This window comes from Perissodus microlepis, chromosome 18 (genome assembly GCF_051167445.1).
Source record: "Perissodus microlepis isolate ML-2025 ecotype Zambia chromosome 18, ASM5116744v1, whole genome shotgun sequence".
NCBI lineage: Eukaryota > Metazoa > Chordata > Actinopteri > Cichliformes > Cichlidae > Perissodus > Perissodus microlepis.
This window is the reverse complement of record NC_140478.1, coordinates 23,322,580-23,343,478: the sequence shown is the minus strand read 5'-3', so window position 1 is coordinate 23,343,478 and position 20,899 is coordinate 23,322,580. Positions and strand designations below refer to the sequence as shown.

The following is a 20,899-nucleotide window of genomic DNA, read 5'->3' as shown; positions in this document are numbered from 1 at the left end:
TTGACACCTTACCGTAGCATGTTTTTTCTAGTAGGTGGGATAGTGGCACCGAGATGGAAAACGTACTCGCTGAAGATGGGGACCTTTTTTAGGGCCCGAGCACTGACAGTGCGAAGGCCCTATTGTATCTGCTCTGTTTATTATTATTATTATTATTATTATTATTATTATTATTTCGGCAAATGAATCGGCCTTTTGAGGGCCTAAACATGCTCAAAAACTCATGAAATTTTGCACACGCGTCAGGTCTGGTGAAAATTTACGTATTTTAATGTTCTCAGACATGGCCAGGGAAAATTGGCTCAGTAGCGCCACCTAGAAAAATGAAAAACGCGAGCCCCTGGTATGGGTATGACCTACATGTTTGTAAGTCGGTACACATATATAACGTTCAGAGTCGAACAAAAAAGTCTATTATGGCCATGTCCTAAACCCAACAGGAAGTCCGCCATTTTGGATTGAAGGTGACATTTTGGCTCTGATTTTACCGTTTCCATGCCTTGTACTTTAACAAACTCCTCCTTGGGATTTGGTCCTATAAACTCCAAATTTGGTCAGTGCCAACTACACACCTGGGCCATGTTAAATTGCGGAGCTTTTGAGTTTTCACAATACGGTGACGCCGTGGCGCCGCGGCGAATTTTGATGACTCGCCATGAAAATCTTATTGCCTCTCATTCTGTCATACATTGTCCGAGCTGGACCAAAGAGTACACATATGATAAGGCTCCACCCCTGAACACATTTCAACTGCCATATTTGACATCAGGGACAGCGCCACCTAGTGGGAACAGGAAATGTCATGTTTTACACTTTGGGGTACAGTATTGTGATGGATGACATCTGCAGCCTCAAATTTCTCCAGGAAAGCCTTAAGGAGTTGGTCTTGGGTTACAGTGAAAACTGTGACTTTTCGCAAAAGGGTGTGACCCCAGCAGCATGGCGAACTCTGATGTCTCGCCATGGAGAAACAAATTAGTATAACTCAATGAAATCCAAGCTAATCAGAACCAGACTTTACAGGTATGATGTCAGACCCGCCCTGAACAGATTGATGTGCCCATTGTCAGGAGTACGCAGAGCGCCACCTATTGGCAACAGGAAATGTCATGTCTTTCACTTTGTTGTACTGATTTTCACAGGTTCATCGTGGACACCTCAAAAGCGGTGAATATTAACATGGGTCCCTCGTGATGCTTCAGTGCGAAAATTGTGACTTTAAACTAAACGGCGCACCCTGGTGGCAGCGCAGTTCACCATGAAAGATGAAGTGGCTTTTGAGGGGCTTGGAAAGTTTATAGAGGCTTTAAATTTGGCCCACACCTCCAATGTGATGAACGCTTTGTTGTTATGTAACCATTTTCCGTGAATAGCGCAAAATGGCTCCACAGCGCCCCCTACAAAATTTCAAAACCACAGCCCCTGCTCTGTGTTTGATCTATGAGTCTGAAACCTGGTAAGCTTATAGGAGATATCAAGATGTACAAAAAAGTCTCTTGGAGCAATATCCCAAATCCAACAGGAAGTCAGCCATTTTAAAATTAATGTGTAATTTTGGCGACATTTTCCCCTCTTTTCAGGCACCGTACTTTGACGAACTCCTCCAAGGGATTTCATCAGATTGATGCGATCTCCAGTGTGTGGAATCTAAAGACCTTTGTGATGTTAAATTGCGAAGCTTTTTACGTTCAGGGAAACGGGGTGGTCATGGCGGCACGTGGATTCAGTCACTCGCCAAAAAGCAGTAATCTGCTGTCACTCAAAAACACAATGTTCAATCTCTCCCAAAGGTCATAGGCGTGATGAGACTCGAGCTCGGAAATGTTTGTTATGCCATTTGTCTTTAATGGTTAGAGCGCCACCTAGTGGGACGACTAACTAATCATGGTTGAACGAGATGAAATGTTAGCTGGTGGTTAAATGCATGAATTCCATCAATGTGACATCAGATCGGACGTGCTGGTTTCAGGTGTTGGGCATGGCTCGACGCGCCGGGGGTGCGAGGGCCCTCATAACGCTGCTTGCAGCTTTAATTTTTTTTTGTTTTTTTGTTTTTTTGTTTTTTTTTGTTTCACATTTACATCATTCACATTATGTGATAGACTTTGTGCCAGTTATTTTCAGAAAATAACGTAATGAGTCTCCCACCAGCAAGCAATTATGAGTGTTAGCTCTGAGGAAGGGAAACTGTAAAATACATATTATGGTTTGCCCTCATTTCATAATGATAATTCAAAAAAAAGGGAAAACAGCATCTGCAACAAAAATAGTTTTATCTTCAGAGAGCGCAACAAAGAAATCATAGTGGAGTTTCTGCCTTTATCTAATCTCTGTGAAATCTTTACCTTAAGGACTCATGTGGGTTGAAAGAAGTTGCAGGTAGTGAATCATCTTTGACTAGATCTAGGTTAGGCGCCAGTTTAAATGCCACAGGTAATAAAACACCTTAGACTCCCAATCGTGTGATATCAGGAACACCCACATTCTCACCATCAAAAAGTACACAATGAAACATTTATCCTTCCATATTTTTTAAACAGTTCCTATAAATGCCCACTCGAAGCAGAAGTCACCACAGCACATGGTTGTTTTTTTTTTCTTCAAATGTCATAATTTGACTGACAGTCAAGAAGAGATGCACAGGGTTGAGAGATACCTCCCTCGTTCCTAATCGGCCCGAGAAGAGGAAAGCTATTACATTAATGTTGCTCACACTGGGAAGAAAGGAATGAAGGATAATTGCACTTAGAGTTCTTTTTCTTCTCCACTGCCTTGAATAATTCAGGGAAGGCTGGAAGGCCTGATAGAAAGCCTGTCTTCGTGGTCCAGGGGGGCACTGAAAGTTTGATGTTTTTCTTTTCTCTTGTCTCTGCTATAGGTTTTGACATTTTGTCTTAAGTACAGTATCTCGGTCGTGATGAATCGCATTACTCTTGAGATTTCACTTACGTTCTGATAACACATATAAAGCTCCATCAATCTTCAGCCACTATGCTACCATTCTAAGAAAGTAAGTTCCTTTGGTGTCTGTGTTATCATAAGGGACTGCAGTGTGAACTGACTATTAATGAGCTGGAGATGATAGTGCACCATCCACAAAAGCGTTTCTTGGGTCTGAAACCAAGTAAGGTGACAATACTAGACAGTGAACTTACAGGCAAAAATAAATTGGTTACTGTTTTGAGATTACGGCGGTGGCTGTAGTTAGTAGCAAATGATCTGCTAATCAGATGGTTGGTGGTTCGATCCTTGGCTGCTCCAGTCTGCATGAACCACAAGTTGATCTCTGATTTATTTCTTCAGACTGCGACTGTTAGATACGTGGGTGAGGCATGTTGTATAAATCATGTAAAGTAGAACATAGGAAGAACCAGTCCATATAATATATTATATGTTTCTTTGTTTGGTAGGAAAAAAGGTCAAAGCTTTTATTGGTTTCTGCTCCTTAAATTTGAAGATTTCATGCTTTTCTGTGTTTTGCATGAAATATCATGTAGTAATAGTAGTTAAAACTATGTATTTGGGTTTTGCACTGTTCACCATATTAACTGCAGCATTTGGTTGTGGGACTAGAATAGGCATTTTGACATTTTCTAATGAAAATGTCAAAAGAAATAATGCAGATTAATTGATGAAAAATATGAGCTGCAGCCGTAATTTACACTGCATGAAATTAAATAGCTGTTGAACTGCTGCACTGTTTGCACAGAGACAGTTGCACTTCTGTCTCCTTATATCGATGTTTAAGGCTTTTAAAAGCCCCGATAGTAAAGCTTCGTCATACTTCCACTCCTATGGCTCTTCCCCGATAATTGTAAAATGTGCTATGTACAACACAATGCTTGGCATTCAGCTGTAAAAACCATAGTGCAGATAGCACACATGATGTTTATTGGTTTAAACAAACAGCCTGAAGTGCAGTTGACTTTATCGGGTAAATAACTTGCAGGGGAGGCAGCTTTATATGGCATTAATTGCAAACAAGTTGGCTGCTAATGGGCTGAAAAGGCCTTAATGGAAGTGTTCCATTAAAACAACCAGTGCTGATGCCATCAGACAAATTTACACGAAGTGTTGCCTCATGAAAATGATAACTTGCTAATCCATTATTAATAAGAATTAATGGTTTTCACTGTGCCATGTGCGTATTGATCCCTGATACTCTACACTACAGAGTAGCTCTCATTGGGCACTCTGGCAAGCTTGGGAATAGACTAATTGTTAGCCACACAAGTGCCATTTACGCAACTCTCCCCGCTGTCTCTGCTTTTATTACAAGCATTGCTCTGAGGCCCCCGACTAGGGAAAAAGGCAAACTGAATGGCTGCTTAGGAAAGTATGATGCATACAAAAGGTGTTAGCCAGAGTCAACAAAAGAAAATATCACTAGTAAATGAATGAAGGTTGTAACAGTTTTTCAGTTTTATAAGCTCAAGCATGAGACACAAAGCACAGCTCATTGCTTTTACTGTGCATACTGATCATACAAACTGACATGTCACTGAGATTATTTCTGAACCAGGACAAACCCAAATCTGTTGCCCTCCTGCAGTTCAGAAACCCCAATACCTTTTATCTGTCTAATGACCTCAGACCTCACAAATGCTGCTGCAGGCTTTGGGTTAAATGAGAGAAGCTTTTTAATCCCCCCTCCATACATAGGCTTTAGGCTCCTTTGGTGTTTTCTAAAAGCAGGATCTATACAGATTTGTCAATACCCCGCGCCCAAGGTCATATTTAAATTTCACATTAGTAGTGCAGAAAATTGCACCTTACACTCAATACACTCAATCACCGCACTAATCATAAATGCTAAATATTGTTACTTGATTAAGCTGGCACTTTATATGACATTTTTGAACATAAAGGCCTAGCATTTGTTTCCCTAATAACCCTTCAATTTGTTTGATAATGAGGTTAATGCCTTTCTGTATTTGTGGGGGTACACCAGAAACACCCATTAGTCCAAAACCGAGTGTTTTTCACTCGCATGTATTGTTTTGAGCTTTGATTAATTCATTTATTCCATTCATTAGTTCTAACATGAAAGGCTTTTTGCTCTAGTAACATTTTTTTCAGTACCACCAACCAGGCTGCTGTTTGTGTACAGCAGCACTGTTTTGCATGTAGGATCTTTCTGGTTTATTTATTTGGTAATTAAAACAGTCATTTGAGTGATTTTGATTTTGATAACCCAGTTTAGTGATACTAATTAAAGCATTGTTGTATTATGGCCAAATTCTGGTAAATAAGCAATACTCGTGAGCCAGTAACCCCAACCCTACGATTCTGGCAGCTTGCAGCAAAGCACTATGCCTGACAGTTATGGCAGCACTTTCCACACATTGCCAGAGAGAAGAGAGCATGCGTTAAAGCCTTGTCAAGATATGAGTTTTGAATGTGTTGTATCAAAGCATAGAGAGTGCAGCCCAAAACTCATAGTCAGTGGATGATAGGATTTGCATAGGTAGGCTTATGTGTTTTCCACCTCGTCCCTGCCATTGTTTTCATGTGACAACTGTCTGACAGCCAGGAAAATGGGACACAGGCAAAGAAAAAAGGTTGAGTCTGGATTTTGTCTGTCTAAGAAAAGAACTGACAAACCCAACAGTTTGATATCACCCTTCAGTGGTGGCTGTGCTGACAGAAGAACACCAACTCTCGCAGTTCAAAAGTAAATGCCTCTGTCCTTTCAGTGGAGTGTGGTAGGACCACCATTAACCCCATGTATAAGTCTGTGGTTCAGGGTCACCGCAGTGACTTGTGATTTTGTGATTGATGCTCGGTGAGATCTGGATTAACGATGGAGAGCTCTGAATTTGCCACAGTTTAGCCCGTGAGTCACAGGTCAACTATCGAAATTCAGGGGAAGCTTGTTTAAGAGGATTAATGCGGGAAAAGTTCCATGAGTCCAGTTTCCACTGTTTTTCTGTTTATCCTTAAAATCCTAAAGATTTCTAAGATCCAGCAGTTTCTAACTTAAATGAGTGTGGCAATGCACAAGCTTATGTCCTTTCATTTGAATCATGTGCGCTGAACTATTTTAATACTGTCTGATCCTTCATCTGTGCAACAAAGTGAAAACCCTGACATCAGTCTGAATGCTGCTGCAACAGACAGATGTTGGCAGCAACTCTTCTAAGACTGATGGCTGATAATCAGGGTTTGAGCATTCCAACGCACCACCCAAGCGCAGGCTCAGGCACGCTCAGGCACGCTCAGGCATACACTCTTAATGCTTATCAGGGTGGACTTGTTAACTCAGGTGTCTTGCCGCCACATGCATGTGTGTCACAGCCACATTCTGATGCTATAGATTATTGTGCTTTCGCAGTTGCTGAATCTTTTTTCTAAAACTTGTTCCTGAAAATAACCAGGACAAAAAAATAATAATCAAAAATCGAATTCAAATGTCAGGTGAGATCAACATCAGTTTGACTTCCCATTAACACTTTAGTGTGCTGTAGTACATTTGATTTGTTTAGTTTTTTTTAAGGTGTTACACTTTTTAGACAGTTATATGACCGTTATGTGTGGTCATATAACTGTCATGGCATTTAAACAACATGACATCATCACAAGAGACAAAAAACGTTTACCTTTCGTAACACACTCTTATGAGTGTGTTAGCTTTTATTTGACCTACACTGCCGTTATATTATATTATATATTATATTTTTTATCCTAAGTACTGACAATGTTGTCTCAGCTTTGAAAGAATAAATATGGCCTTGCTGTTCATTTCATTTTAAACTAAAAAAGTCATATCATGTCAAGACTTGAAATTAATATTAAATTTCATGAAATTTTTAAATGTAATGTCAAAAGATTTCATTTTGAATGCTCTGCAATGGTTTGAAAACAAAGATATTTTAGCAGAAATAACCTCAAATCAATAGAATTTGCATATTTTCATAAAGGTCACTAGAAAATATTGACATCTGTATGTCGATCAATTATTCTGTGGTGTTTCACACCGTGGTAGTGCCTTTCTTCCTCCAACCAGTTGAATTTAAATATGTGTAACATATGGTATGTATGCATGCGCACGCAACTGCCTGCAGGCTTGCCGTATCCTTTTATTGTAAAACTGCTGCATTGCATTGAAGAAAGCGCCTCTGTGGATATGTCCTCAAGCAAGGACAGCCAACACCACCTCTGTCTCTCTCTCTTTAGCCAAGTGAGTGCAGAGTGTGATGATGTAGCAGGTGGAGCTTCTTTTTATGAAAAAATTACAGCGTTGTGCTAACCAGATAGTGAACCTCCCCACATGCTTCTTTTCCAAAAAAAATACAAATGTTATGCTAAAACAAGAAACAGTGGTGGAAGCCATTGCTGGATTTCTCCCCAGCGTGTACTCAGAGATGGGAAGCTGGCGTCTCCTGTGTGTACACGGCATAATGATTTACCCCCTTGTGCATGTCTCCATGGGGCAGTCTGCTCATCTGTGGTCTAGGTGTTCCCTACCTCCCTTTTTAATGACTCTGGAGATGAGACACGAGCTGACAGAGCTGCAATAGGGACATTGTGTCATGGTGTCGAAGACAAGATTATGCACATCTGAGGCTGTAGATAAAGCATAAAGCATTACAGTTGTTACGTAGAGCTAAGGTATGCACATTGTAGCATCACATCAGTCTTGACAGGCTGTTGAAACACTCCATTGTCGTATGTACAATGGTGCTGAGTGTGTTGCCCTGTAGAACCCTAAAGGCAAACGGGAGAAATCACAGTTGGAGGTGTTCTCCACGGCAGTACAGTATCAAATCATAGCTGGCCCTCTACAATTTTGGGATATGCCAACTATTTGATAGCTAAACAGCCCAATTAACAGAAGTGTATTTTTTTCTAGTGAGAAAATTCGTCGTGTTTTAAACCATGTGTCAGGTTAAAGGTAAGAACATGATACAGTGACAAGCACACAAAGACTAGACGTGTCTCTCATGACTGAGCTGCAGGTGTGCACAGCAACAATGCCTGTGTGGGTTTTCTCAGGGTTGCCTTTGTGTGGAGAAAAGTGACACTGATAGATACGTTCTCCCTCTAGTCTCAGCCTCTTTCCCTGTCAATAACTTATTTCCCTTACTCTATCCCTTTCACCTCGTCTTCCTCAGGCTTGCCAAGTTTCGTCAAATCCCCTGAGGATCAGACGGGCATCTCGGGCGGAGTTGCATCGTTTGTGTGCCAAGCCACAGGGGAGCCGAAACCAAGAATCACCTGGATGAAGAAAGGCAAGAAAGTCAGCTCCCAGCGCTTCGAGGTGGGCACTCATGCGTGACTTTCACATCTCTGAGCACCTTTGCATGTACAAACATAATGCAGGCAGGAGCAAATGCAGTACGTTAGACTGCTTTTATAACCTCTCATTGAGACCAGACGCATCCACACATGCGTGCGGACTGGCAGCCTTCACACAAATGACACATTCACACAGGACGCACAATGGCTTGCCCCTGTTATTGAGCATCACACCGACTCTTCAGTTCTCCAAGGGAACCTAGACAATCTTCCTTTCTCTTTAATCTCCCTCCATCTTGATTTATGTAGTCTGTTTCATCTCTGTTTGTTTTTTCACACGCTCATCCTTTCCCCCATGTCCCCCGGCTACACCATCTCTGGGCACGCACCACTGTAACGTATGTGATGTATTTCCCCTCCCACTTGTGTTCCCCTTTGAAGAGGAGGGGATACTTTAGCTGGGGGTTCTCGCCGTTTCTGGCCACTCCTACCTCTGTGACATTACATAACTGTGGTACCTGAGGAGCTATTGGTTTGTACTTCTTCTGTTCTGTGTCAGTGTTTTTAGACGTGACCTCAGCTGATTTTTCCTTTTGATTAAGAGGGGATTGAAGAACATAGAAACTAGTAAAAGAGCACCAATGACAAATAAAAAATGCTTTACCTCCCACGTTAGAAAAAAATCAAGTAATCTGCATGTAGGAATGTATGTTGTTTATATCTCATAATAAAGGTAGTGTAATATCGAGGCCACTAAAAATGGACTTCCTGCATCTTTACTTTCCTGTGGTTTTTTTTCAGGTGATTGAATTTGACGACGGTTCGGGCTCTGTACTGCGGATCCAGCCTCTGCGCACGCACAGAGACGAAGCCATTTACGAGTGCACGGCCACTAACAGCGCCGGTGAGATCAACACCAGTGCCAAGCTTACAGTGCTTGAAGGTAAGATAAGTCTCCTGCTTTTTCCACTTGGTTTCTCTCTCCACACTTGCTTTCACAGTGGTCCTTTTTTTCCTGTTGCTGGTGGTTTTCAAATCCTTTATGTCAATATATAAGGAAATAGGAGTGTTTGCTTTAATAATTCATACATATGAAATTGGTGGAATTCCTGGTATTGCCCTTGCCAAGGAGGAACAGCAGTATCTTAATTTGCAAGGTTAAACATTTTTTAAATAAGCTAGCGGCTCAGCAAATGTGTGAGCTGCAATCTTTAGCTTATGTTTTTATATATTTTGACAATTTTATACAGTTTTTGGGTATAATGCGAGATCTTTCAGCTGGTCACTTGGATTTGAGTACTTTTTAAAAACAAAGCCACAATCATCTAAAAAAGCAGCTGTAAATGCTGCCTGATGCTAACATGTATGACTTATATAAACGTTTATAAATCAATAATTCTCTGCCTGTCAACACAACTTCAAGAAAAAATTCTTTATAGGCATATAAATAATGTTTGGATGTTTGAGTGGTTTCTACATGTACAAGCACCCTCAGTGCCTGCAGGCTAGTTTGACCTTCATGGACCTCTTTTCCTTTTTTTGCCTATAGAGTTAATGTATGTGTAAGTGCAAAGTATATGGGCCTAGAGGTGTGAATTTCTTCTTTAATTGATTGTAATTTTGTCATGTGGCAGCTAGTCACCACAGGAGTTGATTTCATTACAAACTTTAAAGGAAAGGAGAAAAAAAAGCTCCAGAGCTAGCCAGAGGGAGGATTAAGGCCGTCTATAGCCATTACACCGGCATTAAAGCGGATCCCCTCTCATTCAAAATCAGCCTTTCCATCCCCAGTTTGAATCCCATCTTCCTTACACCCACCATTCCTTTTTTTTCTCTGTCCACGCTGATTTGGTGATATCATCGGCTGGGCTTGCATAATCTTCCCGTAGGGGCTTTTCTTCAGTACAAAGAAAGGTTTTCTTTTTACCCCTCTTTTGCACTACATCACGAAGAATGCTGTTTCATAAACAAATAGGTTTATGCGGGCAATATGACATAAAACTCATATGAATGAGATTAGCTTAATCATAGTCTTTGTGTACGGGGCAAGTTTGGAGTCCCTCACTCAGTGAAATACAGAAAATGATCTTACTCGACAGTGAGCAGCTGTTTATACCAGCAGACTTACTTTACATGAAAGAATCTGCTATCTGTCTTCTTTCTTTCATCTGTGGTTCATGCCATTTGATGCTTTTATCTATTAGGCTGTACTGATACATATTTACTGCACACATTTTCACCATGGAGTAGTAGCCAGACCTTAAACTATGACCGTGTTACCTTGTGAGGGAACTTGATACTCGTGAGACTGGCAATATCATAATCAAGAGGGAATATATTGTGCCAGGCTTCAAGCTGTGAACGTGAAGCCAAACCACACACTGTCCTATAAAAATGTAATGGCCAACAGTCACAGCTGAGGTGTTTCAGTTGTGAAAATATAGATATTTTGTCTGATCACCTGCCAAGTTGTTGTTTTTTAAATTCCTCTCAACTGCTATTTTTTGTTACAAGGATGACAAGCATTGTCTAATGACATGCTAACTTCATACTAGACTGACTGCGTGGTAGCTTTTATAGACTCAAACTGTATCTTCTTTTTCCTCTTCACCACTTTAGGTTCTTTTGTAATTCAGATCCAGTCAGTTGCCAAGTATTTTTCTAATTACTGCTATTTTTCCAAAGACTACTTCCCTCATAGTTCTGTGTAATCGAGGGTTTTAGGAAAAGTCTTTGCAACACAGTCTTCTGATCTTCAAATCACAATGAAATGAAACATTTATTTTATACACTCCTCAGTTTTTGAAATTGACAATTTAAACTTATGTGTACATGCATTAATATATATTGTTATATTAAACTGAGGGAAAGTGTTTGGAAGTGCTATAGTCATCATATCAGTGAAATAGCAATACCTGAGTTGTCGCCTCTCTGCATGGTTGGACCAGTTTTGGCTCATTGTTTTAGTTCCACAAAGCAAAACAATACAGGCTCATAAAAACAGGTCCTGTCGGTCTACAGACTGATGCAAGCCCCATCTACTTACCTGTCCAAGGTGAGATGGCAGACAGCCAAAGTAAAGAAGTCTTTGTCAGCGCAGACACAAATACCTTTTTTATTTTGGAACGTGTACTCCAGCAGGGCTATCACGAGTTGGTTTGTTTGTGTTGGAGCTGAGCAGCCTCTGCCAAACGTACGAGAACAGCTGTTCAAGTGTAAATAACATTGATGTAATATTGTTTTTGAACTTTTCTGTCCATTCTCAATAAAAAAAACAAAACAGTAACATTGTTAGAATTATTGTATTTATTAGTTAAACAATTTATTGGATGCCATCTGGTCACCACTGATGTTTAGCATGATTGATTTGTGAACAAGCCATCTCGTAAAAGTCGTTCTCTACGCTTTCTCACAAAACCTGTCAAAGACCAGAACCACACATCATGTTTAAATAAAGAACTCGACTCCGCCTGAAGCCTTACGATGAGCTGACTGTTCATACAAAAACACATGCACAGATATTCACTGTCAAACACACACTCAGAACAAACACGCATTCCCTTACAGAGCAATGACGTCAGCTCCACTCTATTTTTAGACTATTGTTTGTAGCCTAGTGATATATCAAGTTCATATCAGCAGCACAAGAAAACACTGGGGCAGCACCAAACAGATGGAGACTAATGACCCTCGCTTTTAATGGGCCAGGAGTAGCCTGAAGGTTTGAAACGTGGGTGTCACATCAGAATATACATAGCCTTTTCACATCGAGAACAAATCATAAAGTCTGGGGAAAGTAACAGTGAAGGCGTCTGTAGCCAGAAATCTTTGTGGTGTCGTTGAGCAAGGCACAAAACCAGCAGAGCTACTCGGTAAATGTGCTGTTGCAAACATGTCGGGTTTGTCTGTCCTCACTGGAAAAAGAAACCACGGTCGAAAGAATGTCTTCATAAGCAAAACAGTCCTGTTTTTGCTTTCCACTGCGAGGAAGCTCACGCTCTCCGCATGAATTCAAGTGCATGTGACTTTGCATCCCCACGAAGCCGCCGTAGTGCTGTGAGCACCCCCATTCAGAGACGCAGCGAGAACGGTGAAGTCATTATAGCTATAAGTCGATCTGGATTATAGGTTTTAGCAGAGCAAAGGAAGGTCGAGCATTAATTACGATTATTTCATATACTGGCTCTTTATTTTTTTTATGCCAGTCGTGCAAAATATGGATTATGAATGACAGTCATGCCAGAGCAGCTGTACACCTGCTTTCTGTGTTGGCAGAGGAACACCATGCTGCGTATGCACCTAGGTTCAGCAGTTCATTATTGTCTGGATCACTTGCTGTGATTTTTAGCCGTTTTTTGGGGTTCGTGTTTATTTTGTGTCAGTAGTAACAGTGTCCTGTGGCACCACATGATACTTCAACAAGTTCCTTGAAGGATTTTTTTTTATTGCTTGTATTTTTATTTTTTTTTTGAGTAGAAAAACTTAACAATGTGACTGTGGAAGTAGGTGAGCAGTGCCTTCTGTTAGTCTTGCTGTTTGTGGGCAAGATTTAACAGAAACTATCAAGCAAAATGCAAAGAAACTTGGTCAAGACGTGGAGCACTGGTAACAGAAGGACTCAGGCTCTTTAAAAATGGCCTGATAAGTCATTGCCTTACACTTTATTTTGGCTTGACCTCACTGGCAGTCATTTATTGTGACTCTGTGGTTGAGTTACTCAACTTTGTATAAAAAAAATCAAGACTTCATGAGAGTTATTTCACTTTATGTCTGACTTGTTGTTGGAGACCTACGTACAGATGTTATGTAATCGGATACTCACCTGCGGGGAGTTGCAAAGGCACGTTTTCACGCTAGCCAAGTCGGGCTTTAGCACTTTTGCAGTCATGAGTCTCGAGTTGCTCAGTAATTCTGTCATGCTGTAACAGCCCCGCTCTTTGTTCGTCGCAGTTCTCACGCCCCTGCTCGAGGGGTCACACCACTGAGACTTACATACGGGCCCAAAGTCAGCTTAGCCATTCTTCATTTTGTGTGTGCAAGAGACAAACACACACACACGGGTGCGTAATAATAAGTACAAAACTGCCAGACTTTCATAAGTCAGCTTGTGAGGATCCTTTACTACAAGTCTTCTTTTTTTAACTGCAGTGTTTTGAACAATTGCCTTACATCTAAAATGTCATTTTTATGTGTGTGTGTGTGTGTGTGTGTGTGTGTGTGTGTGTGTGTGTGTGTGTGAGAGAGAGAATTGGTTGCCTGTCTGCAGCTCTGACCTATGTGGCTAAATGATGATGCAGACATTGCTAGCAGAGCTGTGTTTGAGAAATACTATTTCAGCCTTTCATTCCTCTTTTCTCTCAAACTCTTATTTATTTATATTTCCTTCATCTGTTTGCATTCATAATGGTTTTTCTGTGCCTACCCACTTCTGTCTCGCTGCCTGCTCTGCGTCACTGCCGTGGACAGTGTGGTGGCAAATTGAAGTTGTAGGGAGGTAGTAGATGACCAAGAAGAACAATGACTCATTACATGGGTAACGATGCCAATGGTCTGACCTTGAGCGCCACCTCCCCCCCTCCCTTGAATTGAACTGCCTCAGTAAATGTCCAGGTAAATGGTGCTTGTCTCTGTGATGTATGAAATAAACTACTGCCGTCCGGAAAAGACATCTCAGCTGACAACATCAGTCTTAAATGCCACTTCTCCATGTCAAGGCAATAATTCATATTTATCACCGCTAACATTAGATGAAATTTAAAATGCAATGACTCAGATCAAGAAAGGCGGTGTCAGAATCACGTCATGACAAAATTGATAAAAACAAATTTGTCTCTGTGGTCCAGTTGATCGAGTCTTTGCAACTGCATGTCGACAAGGTTTGTCCAAAATCAACACCAAATTTTGATCAAATCGCCTTGAGCAAAAGCCTTAAAAGTGCTTTACTTTAATTGGTTTCCAATGGCTACCAGGGAAGTGCAAAATTGCCAAGTTCTGGGAAAGGCCTACAGCAGTGGTCTCATTTTCAGTCTAAAGATTCTTAGCTCAGAGATTTTACAGTTACATTTAATTAGAGATCAGTTATCACAGTGAAATAAGAGTCCATAGATCCTAATGCTGCCTTTTGTTTCCTTTTATAGCATATATAAGTGCAGACAGTGCCTCTGTATTAACACAGTAATTCATTTTTAAGCATGAAGAAAACTGTTTGTAGTTATTTGTATTAATCAGAATAATGCCTTTCTGCTTTGACTCACTAACAATAAGTTTCCCTGGCATTACCGTATTTTTCGGACCATAAGGCGCTCCGGATTATAAGGCGCATTAAGCAAAACAAAACAGATAAGTCAAACTTTACTCAACTCATTCTTCTCGCTTCCTCCACTTCCGTGTCATTGATTCATTAATGCTGAATTCTCTGGCAGCTGCTCTTATCTCTGCTATTATCTCAGTTGTTCTCCTGACTGAAGTTTGGTCCGTTTACAGCATCCTGCCATGCAATTGCATTTTTCCCTAACCATCCTGAACTCTCCCGTTAACTTTTATCAAGTGGAAAAAAAAAATTAGCATTCATCCTCTAGCTTCACTGTGTTTATGTTATGCTAACATAGCTGTGTCGCTAGCGATAATATAGTGCATTGTTATATACCAGCTAGTCCAACTTCAGTAACCCTACAAAAATCACTGCTGTTTAGTTTTTGTCTTCATTTATGTTGGAAGTGATAGCTGAGCTGTACGTTTTAATTTTTTTTCAGAAATCTCAGTCAGAACATGCTATATCATGTTTAGGTGGAAATAAGCGAGCTAACTTCCTGCTAACTTCTAACTCCATTAAATTTAATAAATTCTGTTTTCATGGATGCCTGGATGTTAAACTTAATTGTTACACCTGGTAAAGCAGCAACGCTGATCATTTTATTAAAGATGAAAGAATTTAGACAGTTTATAACTCTCAGTGATGCTCAGTGTTTGTTTGACTTTGGGACCTGAAGCGGATGGAGTTTTGGACCCAGATTACTCCGCAAGGCTCCGTAATACTCTGACAATCCATCAAGGGGTGCGGCTTCATAGCTTACCATAGTCATACTAAAACATTTTTGACAGATTTTTGAGCGCTGTGTACCACATAAAATTGGTTCGAGGTCAATAAGCACAACCAGAATTCATACATAAGGTGCACCGGATTATAAGGCGCACTGTCGATTGAGAAAATTAAAGGATTTTAAGTGCGCCCTATAGAACGAAAAATACGGTAGTTTAAGCAAAACCTCTCCAGCATAAAAACCCTAAAACAAACTAAAATGCCAAACTGATATCTGTAGTTCTTCCCATGACTGCATGAGCTGAAACTGAAGGTAGCTCCTGTTGCTTTTTTTTTCTGTGCTGTGCTGGAGAACATTTTCCTGTCCTTTGGGAGAGAGCAGACAGGTCTTAAAGGAAAGGAGGAACGTTATTAAATGGTACCATATCAAAAGCCCTGTCATTACCAGAATCTTCCACTGTCAGAGTGTGAATTAGAAAGGGTCCCTTTCAAACCACAAGTTTTTTGAAGTTCCCTGGTAACTCATTTCTGAACATGCAATATCGAGAAAAAATGTAATTTTTGGAAAGGTCAAGCGAGTAATATGCAAGGACTTGGAGTTTCTGTAGTTGATAAAGAAAAAAGTAGTTCCTTCCTTGGTGAAAACATGCCAAACATCAAACTTTGGAGTCATGTAGTTCTGTGTAATATTAACAGAGTTTTGCCCTTTGAGTCAATTTTATGCCTCTCTAATCTTAAGATGGAGAAAGGAGACCATAATTATACAGCAGTGTTGAAAACTCATCTGTTCTTTGCACACAGAGTTTAGAAAGTATAATTCAGTACAGTGTCCCAGGTTTACGGCGTTGACTGCATTTAGTGCTTCTGTGTTTGGTGGCAGTAAACAAATTATGGACTCACTGGTTAGAAAGAGCTTTATTTGCTTGCCATGCATTATAGTCTCTTGTGCAGAGGCAGAAAATGACTGCGACACAATGCCAGTAATAAATATCTCAGGAGCCAAGCAAGTGCGGACAACAAACCTGACTGGATAAACAGCATAGAAATCTCATTGCGCCTCTTCCCGGGCAAGATAAATACATACAGAAGCTATATCGGAAGGATTTTAATACCAAACCCTGCTCCTCCAACAACTTAATACTTTCCTTCGCTATTCAGATCACCCACAATGACCAAAATAAAGCAGTTTTGTGTAACTGCTATTTCCCACATTACTTCTCCACTCTCTGCGATTCTCTTTTTTTTTCATTACTGGTGGGTTTCTCCTACCATTTAAAGTGTTATCTACCTGCCTTGTTCAACAGGATCAGTAGTCAGTTCATATTTAATATTGCATACCATAGGACGAAAAAAGACAGTAGCACAGACCTGCATGCACACAAAACCGTCCAGGGACATGCTCCCACTCACACTGATCTACAGGTGTCTCCCATTGTCACCTACCCATGCATACATGCATACACACTCAACACACACACATGCGTCCGATGTATTCTTGTGGTCCATTGTGACAGTCTGTGTCACAGATTTAATTTCTCCTACCATCTGCTGGCTGGAGGCCCAGCATCATAGATCATATCCAGTCTGACAGAAACAAACTGCATCTGTCTATGCATGCTTCTCCCAAGGACTTGCACAATATGGCGGGGTGGAGTCACTCTCCTGGCCACCCAATCTGCATCCTTGCACCCTTGCTTCCAAGGACTTGGAGATTATAAGTAGGACAAGTCGATTTTTAGAGTTAAAACATGTTTATGCTGCTTGTTGTTTAGGAAGAAAATTAAGAAAACCGACACATCTACTACCACATTCCCATTTTCCTTAGCCAGCCTTGTTTGTCTGGTGTGCAAGTATATAGATGATGAACTGGCACGAATTTATAGGTGTGCAAGTCAAAAACTTTAAGAATTACCATCTGTTTGTGTGATCAATCATTGCAGATTTCTAAAAATCCCGCCCCAACAAAGTCATTATCTTCAGTCTTGTTGTATATACATTGGATGTACCAATTAAATTGACATTGATTAATCGCTCTATTCCATGAAATTTATTTGATGCTGGACTCAATATTTTATGTTACATGCAAGACATCTGGATGGAGTCAGTTTTGCTTTGAGGCAGCCTTTAATCATCTGTACTTGTCCATCAATTGCTCTGTGCTTTTGGCAAGCTGTATCTGCAGTGTCTGGTATGTCTGCACCATCATTACTGATCTTGTCTATGCCCTTAGGGGATAGAGAGAGAGAAAGGTGGCAGAGGATAGCATGGAGAACCAGACAAGTCAGGCATTTATTACTACCAAAACGTTTTTTTTTTGTTGTGCAGTTAAGTGAATTTCACCTGGTCTTTAAAAGTTACCTGCTTCATTACAGCTTTTGTCTGCTTCCCACCACTTTCTTCAGCATAGAAAGCATATCAATTTGTATGAAACCCCCAAAACACAGCTGTAGACTGGCCTAATGACTGTAGAGCAAATTTACATTTCTCTAATTTACTTCACAACTTCAAGTGCGCAGCTAAAAAACTTTGACATTGTGAAAGATGTTAAGAAAGGGCTAATGATGGATGAATTTATCTCATTTCAAAGCGTGTTTCAGTACATGTGAGCTTTGCAGTTTCTCCCAAAGAACACATTTGCTCAACTTCTAAGCTCAAGAAAGCAGGAAAAAGAAATTGGCTAAACAAATGCAGGCATCAAAGCGCTGTTTCTCTTGGCTTAAAGCCGGAATGACCGATATAATGATTTTTGTTGTCTCTTGTGTAGATAACTATATAAGGTGGACACGGTAATCATAACACTGCCCTGCAATAAATACTACTCTAGAGATGACACTGAGAAAAAAAACAGGACCATCTCATAGTATGATATGTGTATATACACCAGACTGGAAACAAAAGTCATAAAATATCATTAATTTCCCAGTATTTGTTCCACTGCTGCCACACTGGGTTCCATAGTACTCTGTTTTCTTGTGTCATAGCTTGTACATTGAAACTTTGTTGCATCTGGCTGCTGCCATGAGACCACAGCTGTAATCTGTCACTGTATTAAACATGAAGTTATGGCCTTTCGTGATTGTCAGGACGGATTGCACTTCTCATCTGGACATTTTCCCCTGGATTTCAGAAGATATTGGAGATGTGACAAGACATGAACATCCGTTTACGTCTGGGTATTGTCAAGAACAGACAGGGATATCTGTGAATTGTCATCTGTTATTAAATATCTGCCACAAACAGCTGCAGCTGGCCTTTATCATTCAATTACAGACTTTACTGAAAATTTGTTCGTGGGACCACAGCCTTAGTGAATTGAGTAATTTCCCACCTCGATGCATACATTCAGCCTGCTTCCTTTACTGGATTACTAGAATGTAAGTATAAGCATTTTTTAGTTTTTATTGTAGTGTCATATCTCAAGCTAAACCAGTTTAAAAAAAAATGTAGGGAGAAAAAGTCACACATCAAAAATGTGAGACTAACATTTATCTAGAAATATAGGGAGTCTCTCTGAATATAAACACAGGTTGATGAAAACTGTCACTCACAAATGTGCCCCTGTATCAAATTGATATTTGAAGGGTCAAATTCAAGTTAATAGGTGCTTATACCCAAGAGCTCTGAGCCCTGCAAACACCTATAACGTAATTTTGCATCAAATCAATTTACTCATTGCTTTATGCTGATCTTTGTGCTTTAGTAAAAAAAGTGTTTTATGCTTGGCAAAAGTTCAAAATCTCAGCCAGGCTTGTTGGCATTCTGTGTTGGTTTTTTCTTATAAAGTTAATCATGATCTCTGCTGTATTTAATATCTTCTCCTTGTCAGGGAGAAAGCGTAGCTCTATAAATTGTAAATTAGATATAGGCCCAAATGATTACATGTGGTTTATTGACATTGTGTCGACCTTGGAGCAGAATTGCTTTTGATTTCTTCGATTTCTAACAAATATTTCATATAACAATTCCTACTTCATAATTGTATATTTTGTTGATTGGTTTAGTATAAATGGTGTCATCCAAACGCTTTGATGTTGGTGACAGTGAAAGCTGCTTGTGTCTGTCTTTGTCTGTCTGTGAGTCATGCAAAACCAATGATTAGACAACAAACAGACACCAGGGGAAAAAAAGGAAAATCCTTCTAGAATGGAAAGCAAGTAACAATCTAATATAAAAACCTTGAAAATTGATTTACTTTTATGGTCTATTTTAGCCCACAATTGTTGGGAGTGTTGCGTTGAAGTACATCCATTTTCAGCGGTGGGTCTAAATGTTTTGCCTTCTTATTTATTTACTACAGTGTACCTTAAAAATAATTTTAAAGAAACATAATTTAAAGAAAATGTGATGTAACTTTTTTGTTTCTTTTGCAAGAAACTGCATTTTGTGCTAATGTGTGTTTCTGTATTCTCTGTCGAAATAACAATGAAACAATACAGTCCAACAAAAAAGTTACAAAAAAATGTTTAAAGACTAACCTGATATTTTTCTTTCCTTTAACTTACTAACGGCATCCTGGGTCTCTGTACCAAGAGCCAAGCCCACCGTGTAGCTCTGTAAGCCAATGAGTCAACATCTCCCCAGGCCCTGACTGGCTATGGATGGATGGGCTGACTGCTTGTCAGGGGGTCTAGTACCTAGACTCAATGAGCTGGCTAATGGGAGTCCTTTCACCCTGACCCCTTTTCCTCACACATTTACACACCGAGCCCTCTTGGCTTATCCACTGGGCCACACAAGGCAGAGGCGAAGGGCTTGACTCACTATCAGCCTTATAGGCTGGCTTTAAGCTCCACGTTTTCCCCATGTTTAAGAGGAATAGTCCCATTTTGGCATAGTCCCATTTCCCTCTATGCTTCCAAGCTGTGTTTTTCAAGGTTGTAGTTTATTGGTCTGCTTGCCGCTGTCAAAGGCTCCATTGGTTTTGCATACATTACATCTCTGTCTATATTTTTAACCTGTTTTGCAAGAAACGGATCACTGAACATGCGTGCGCAGTTATAGGTGTGCCTGCTGTAGCACTCAGTGTTAGGGCATGTTCACGGCAAGTAATAAGAAAAGCTTAACATGTTATTTAATGATTCCTGAGGTAAACTTATGTTTTTACCTTATCGTTGACTTGGTATTTCCTGATGGTGTTGAGGCTGGTGTTTAAACCAGCTACAAGGAATGGTCTAGCCATGAAAATGTGTGAATCTAATTGGCTTTAAAACGCTGCTATCTTCAGGAAAACTGGGCATCTGCAGAACTGTTACCAGCTGTCAAACCGTTTGCAGCGGAAGGTCATGTTTGTCTTGGTTCTTCTCTGCTGTTGACGATTAAAATTACTGCAGTTTTTCATCTGCTGTGGTTAACGGTTAACGGGTTGTGCCGCAGTGTGATGTTTTTAAGCGCTTTAAAAAATACATTTTTGCCCTTTTAACGTTTATGAGACTGGATGATGTAGAGAACTGACAGGAAAGCAAGGAGAGGGTGGAGGAGAATGACGCACAGATGGTATCGGACTCGAACTGAGGCTTACGGCATATGGGTTGCCTGCTCAACCAGGTGAACTATAGTGGCACCTCATTTTTGAGCACTTCTGCAAACCTCTACATAATCAATGTTGAAGCTGTCGACATTGAC

General features: G+C 40.3%; 1 protein-coding gene across 18 annotated transcripts in view; it reads left to right on the top strand.

Moving 5' to 3' along the window:
• Window positions 1-20,899, top strand: part of LOC146367908 (receptor-type tyrosine-protein phosphatase F) — a 163,479-nt gene that overhangs the window by 63,266 nt on the left and 79,314 nt on the right. For all 18 annotated transcript variants that reach the window (XM_084911452.1, XM_084911448.1, XM_084911457.1 and 15 more), the window contains 2 exons: window positions 8,115-8,260; window positions 9,040-9,181. In XM_084911452.1, coding sequence (XP_084767578.1) covers window positions 8,115-8,260; window positions 9,040-9,181 — 288 coding nt within the window. The remainder of the gene's footprint in view (window positions 1-8,114; window positions 8,261-9,039; window positions 9,182-20,899) is intronic.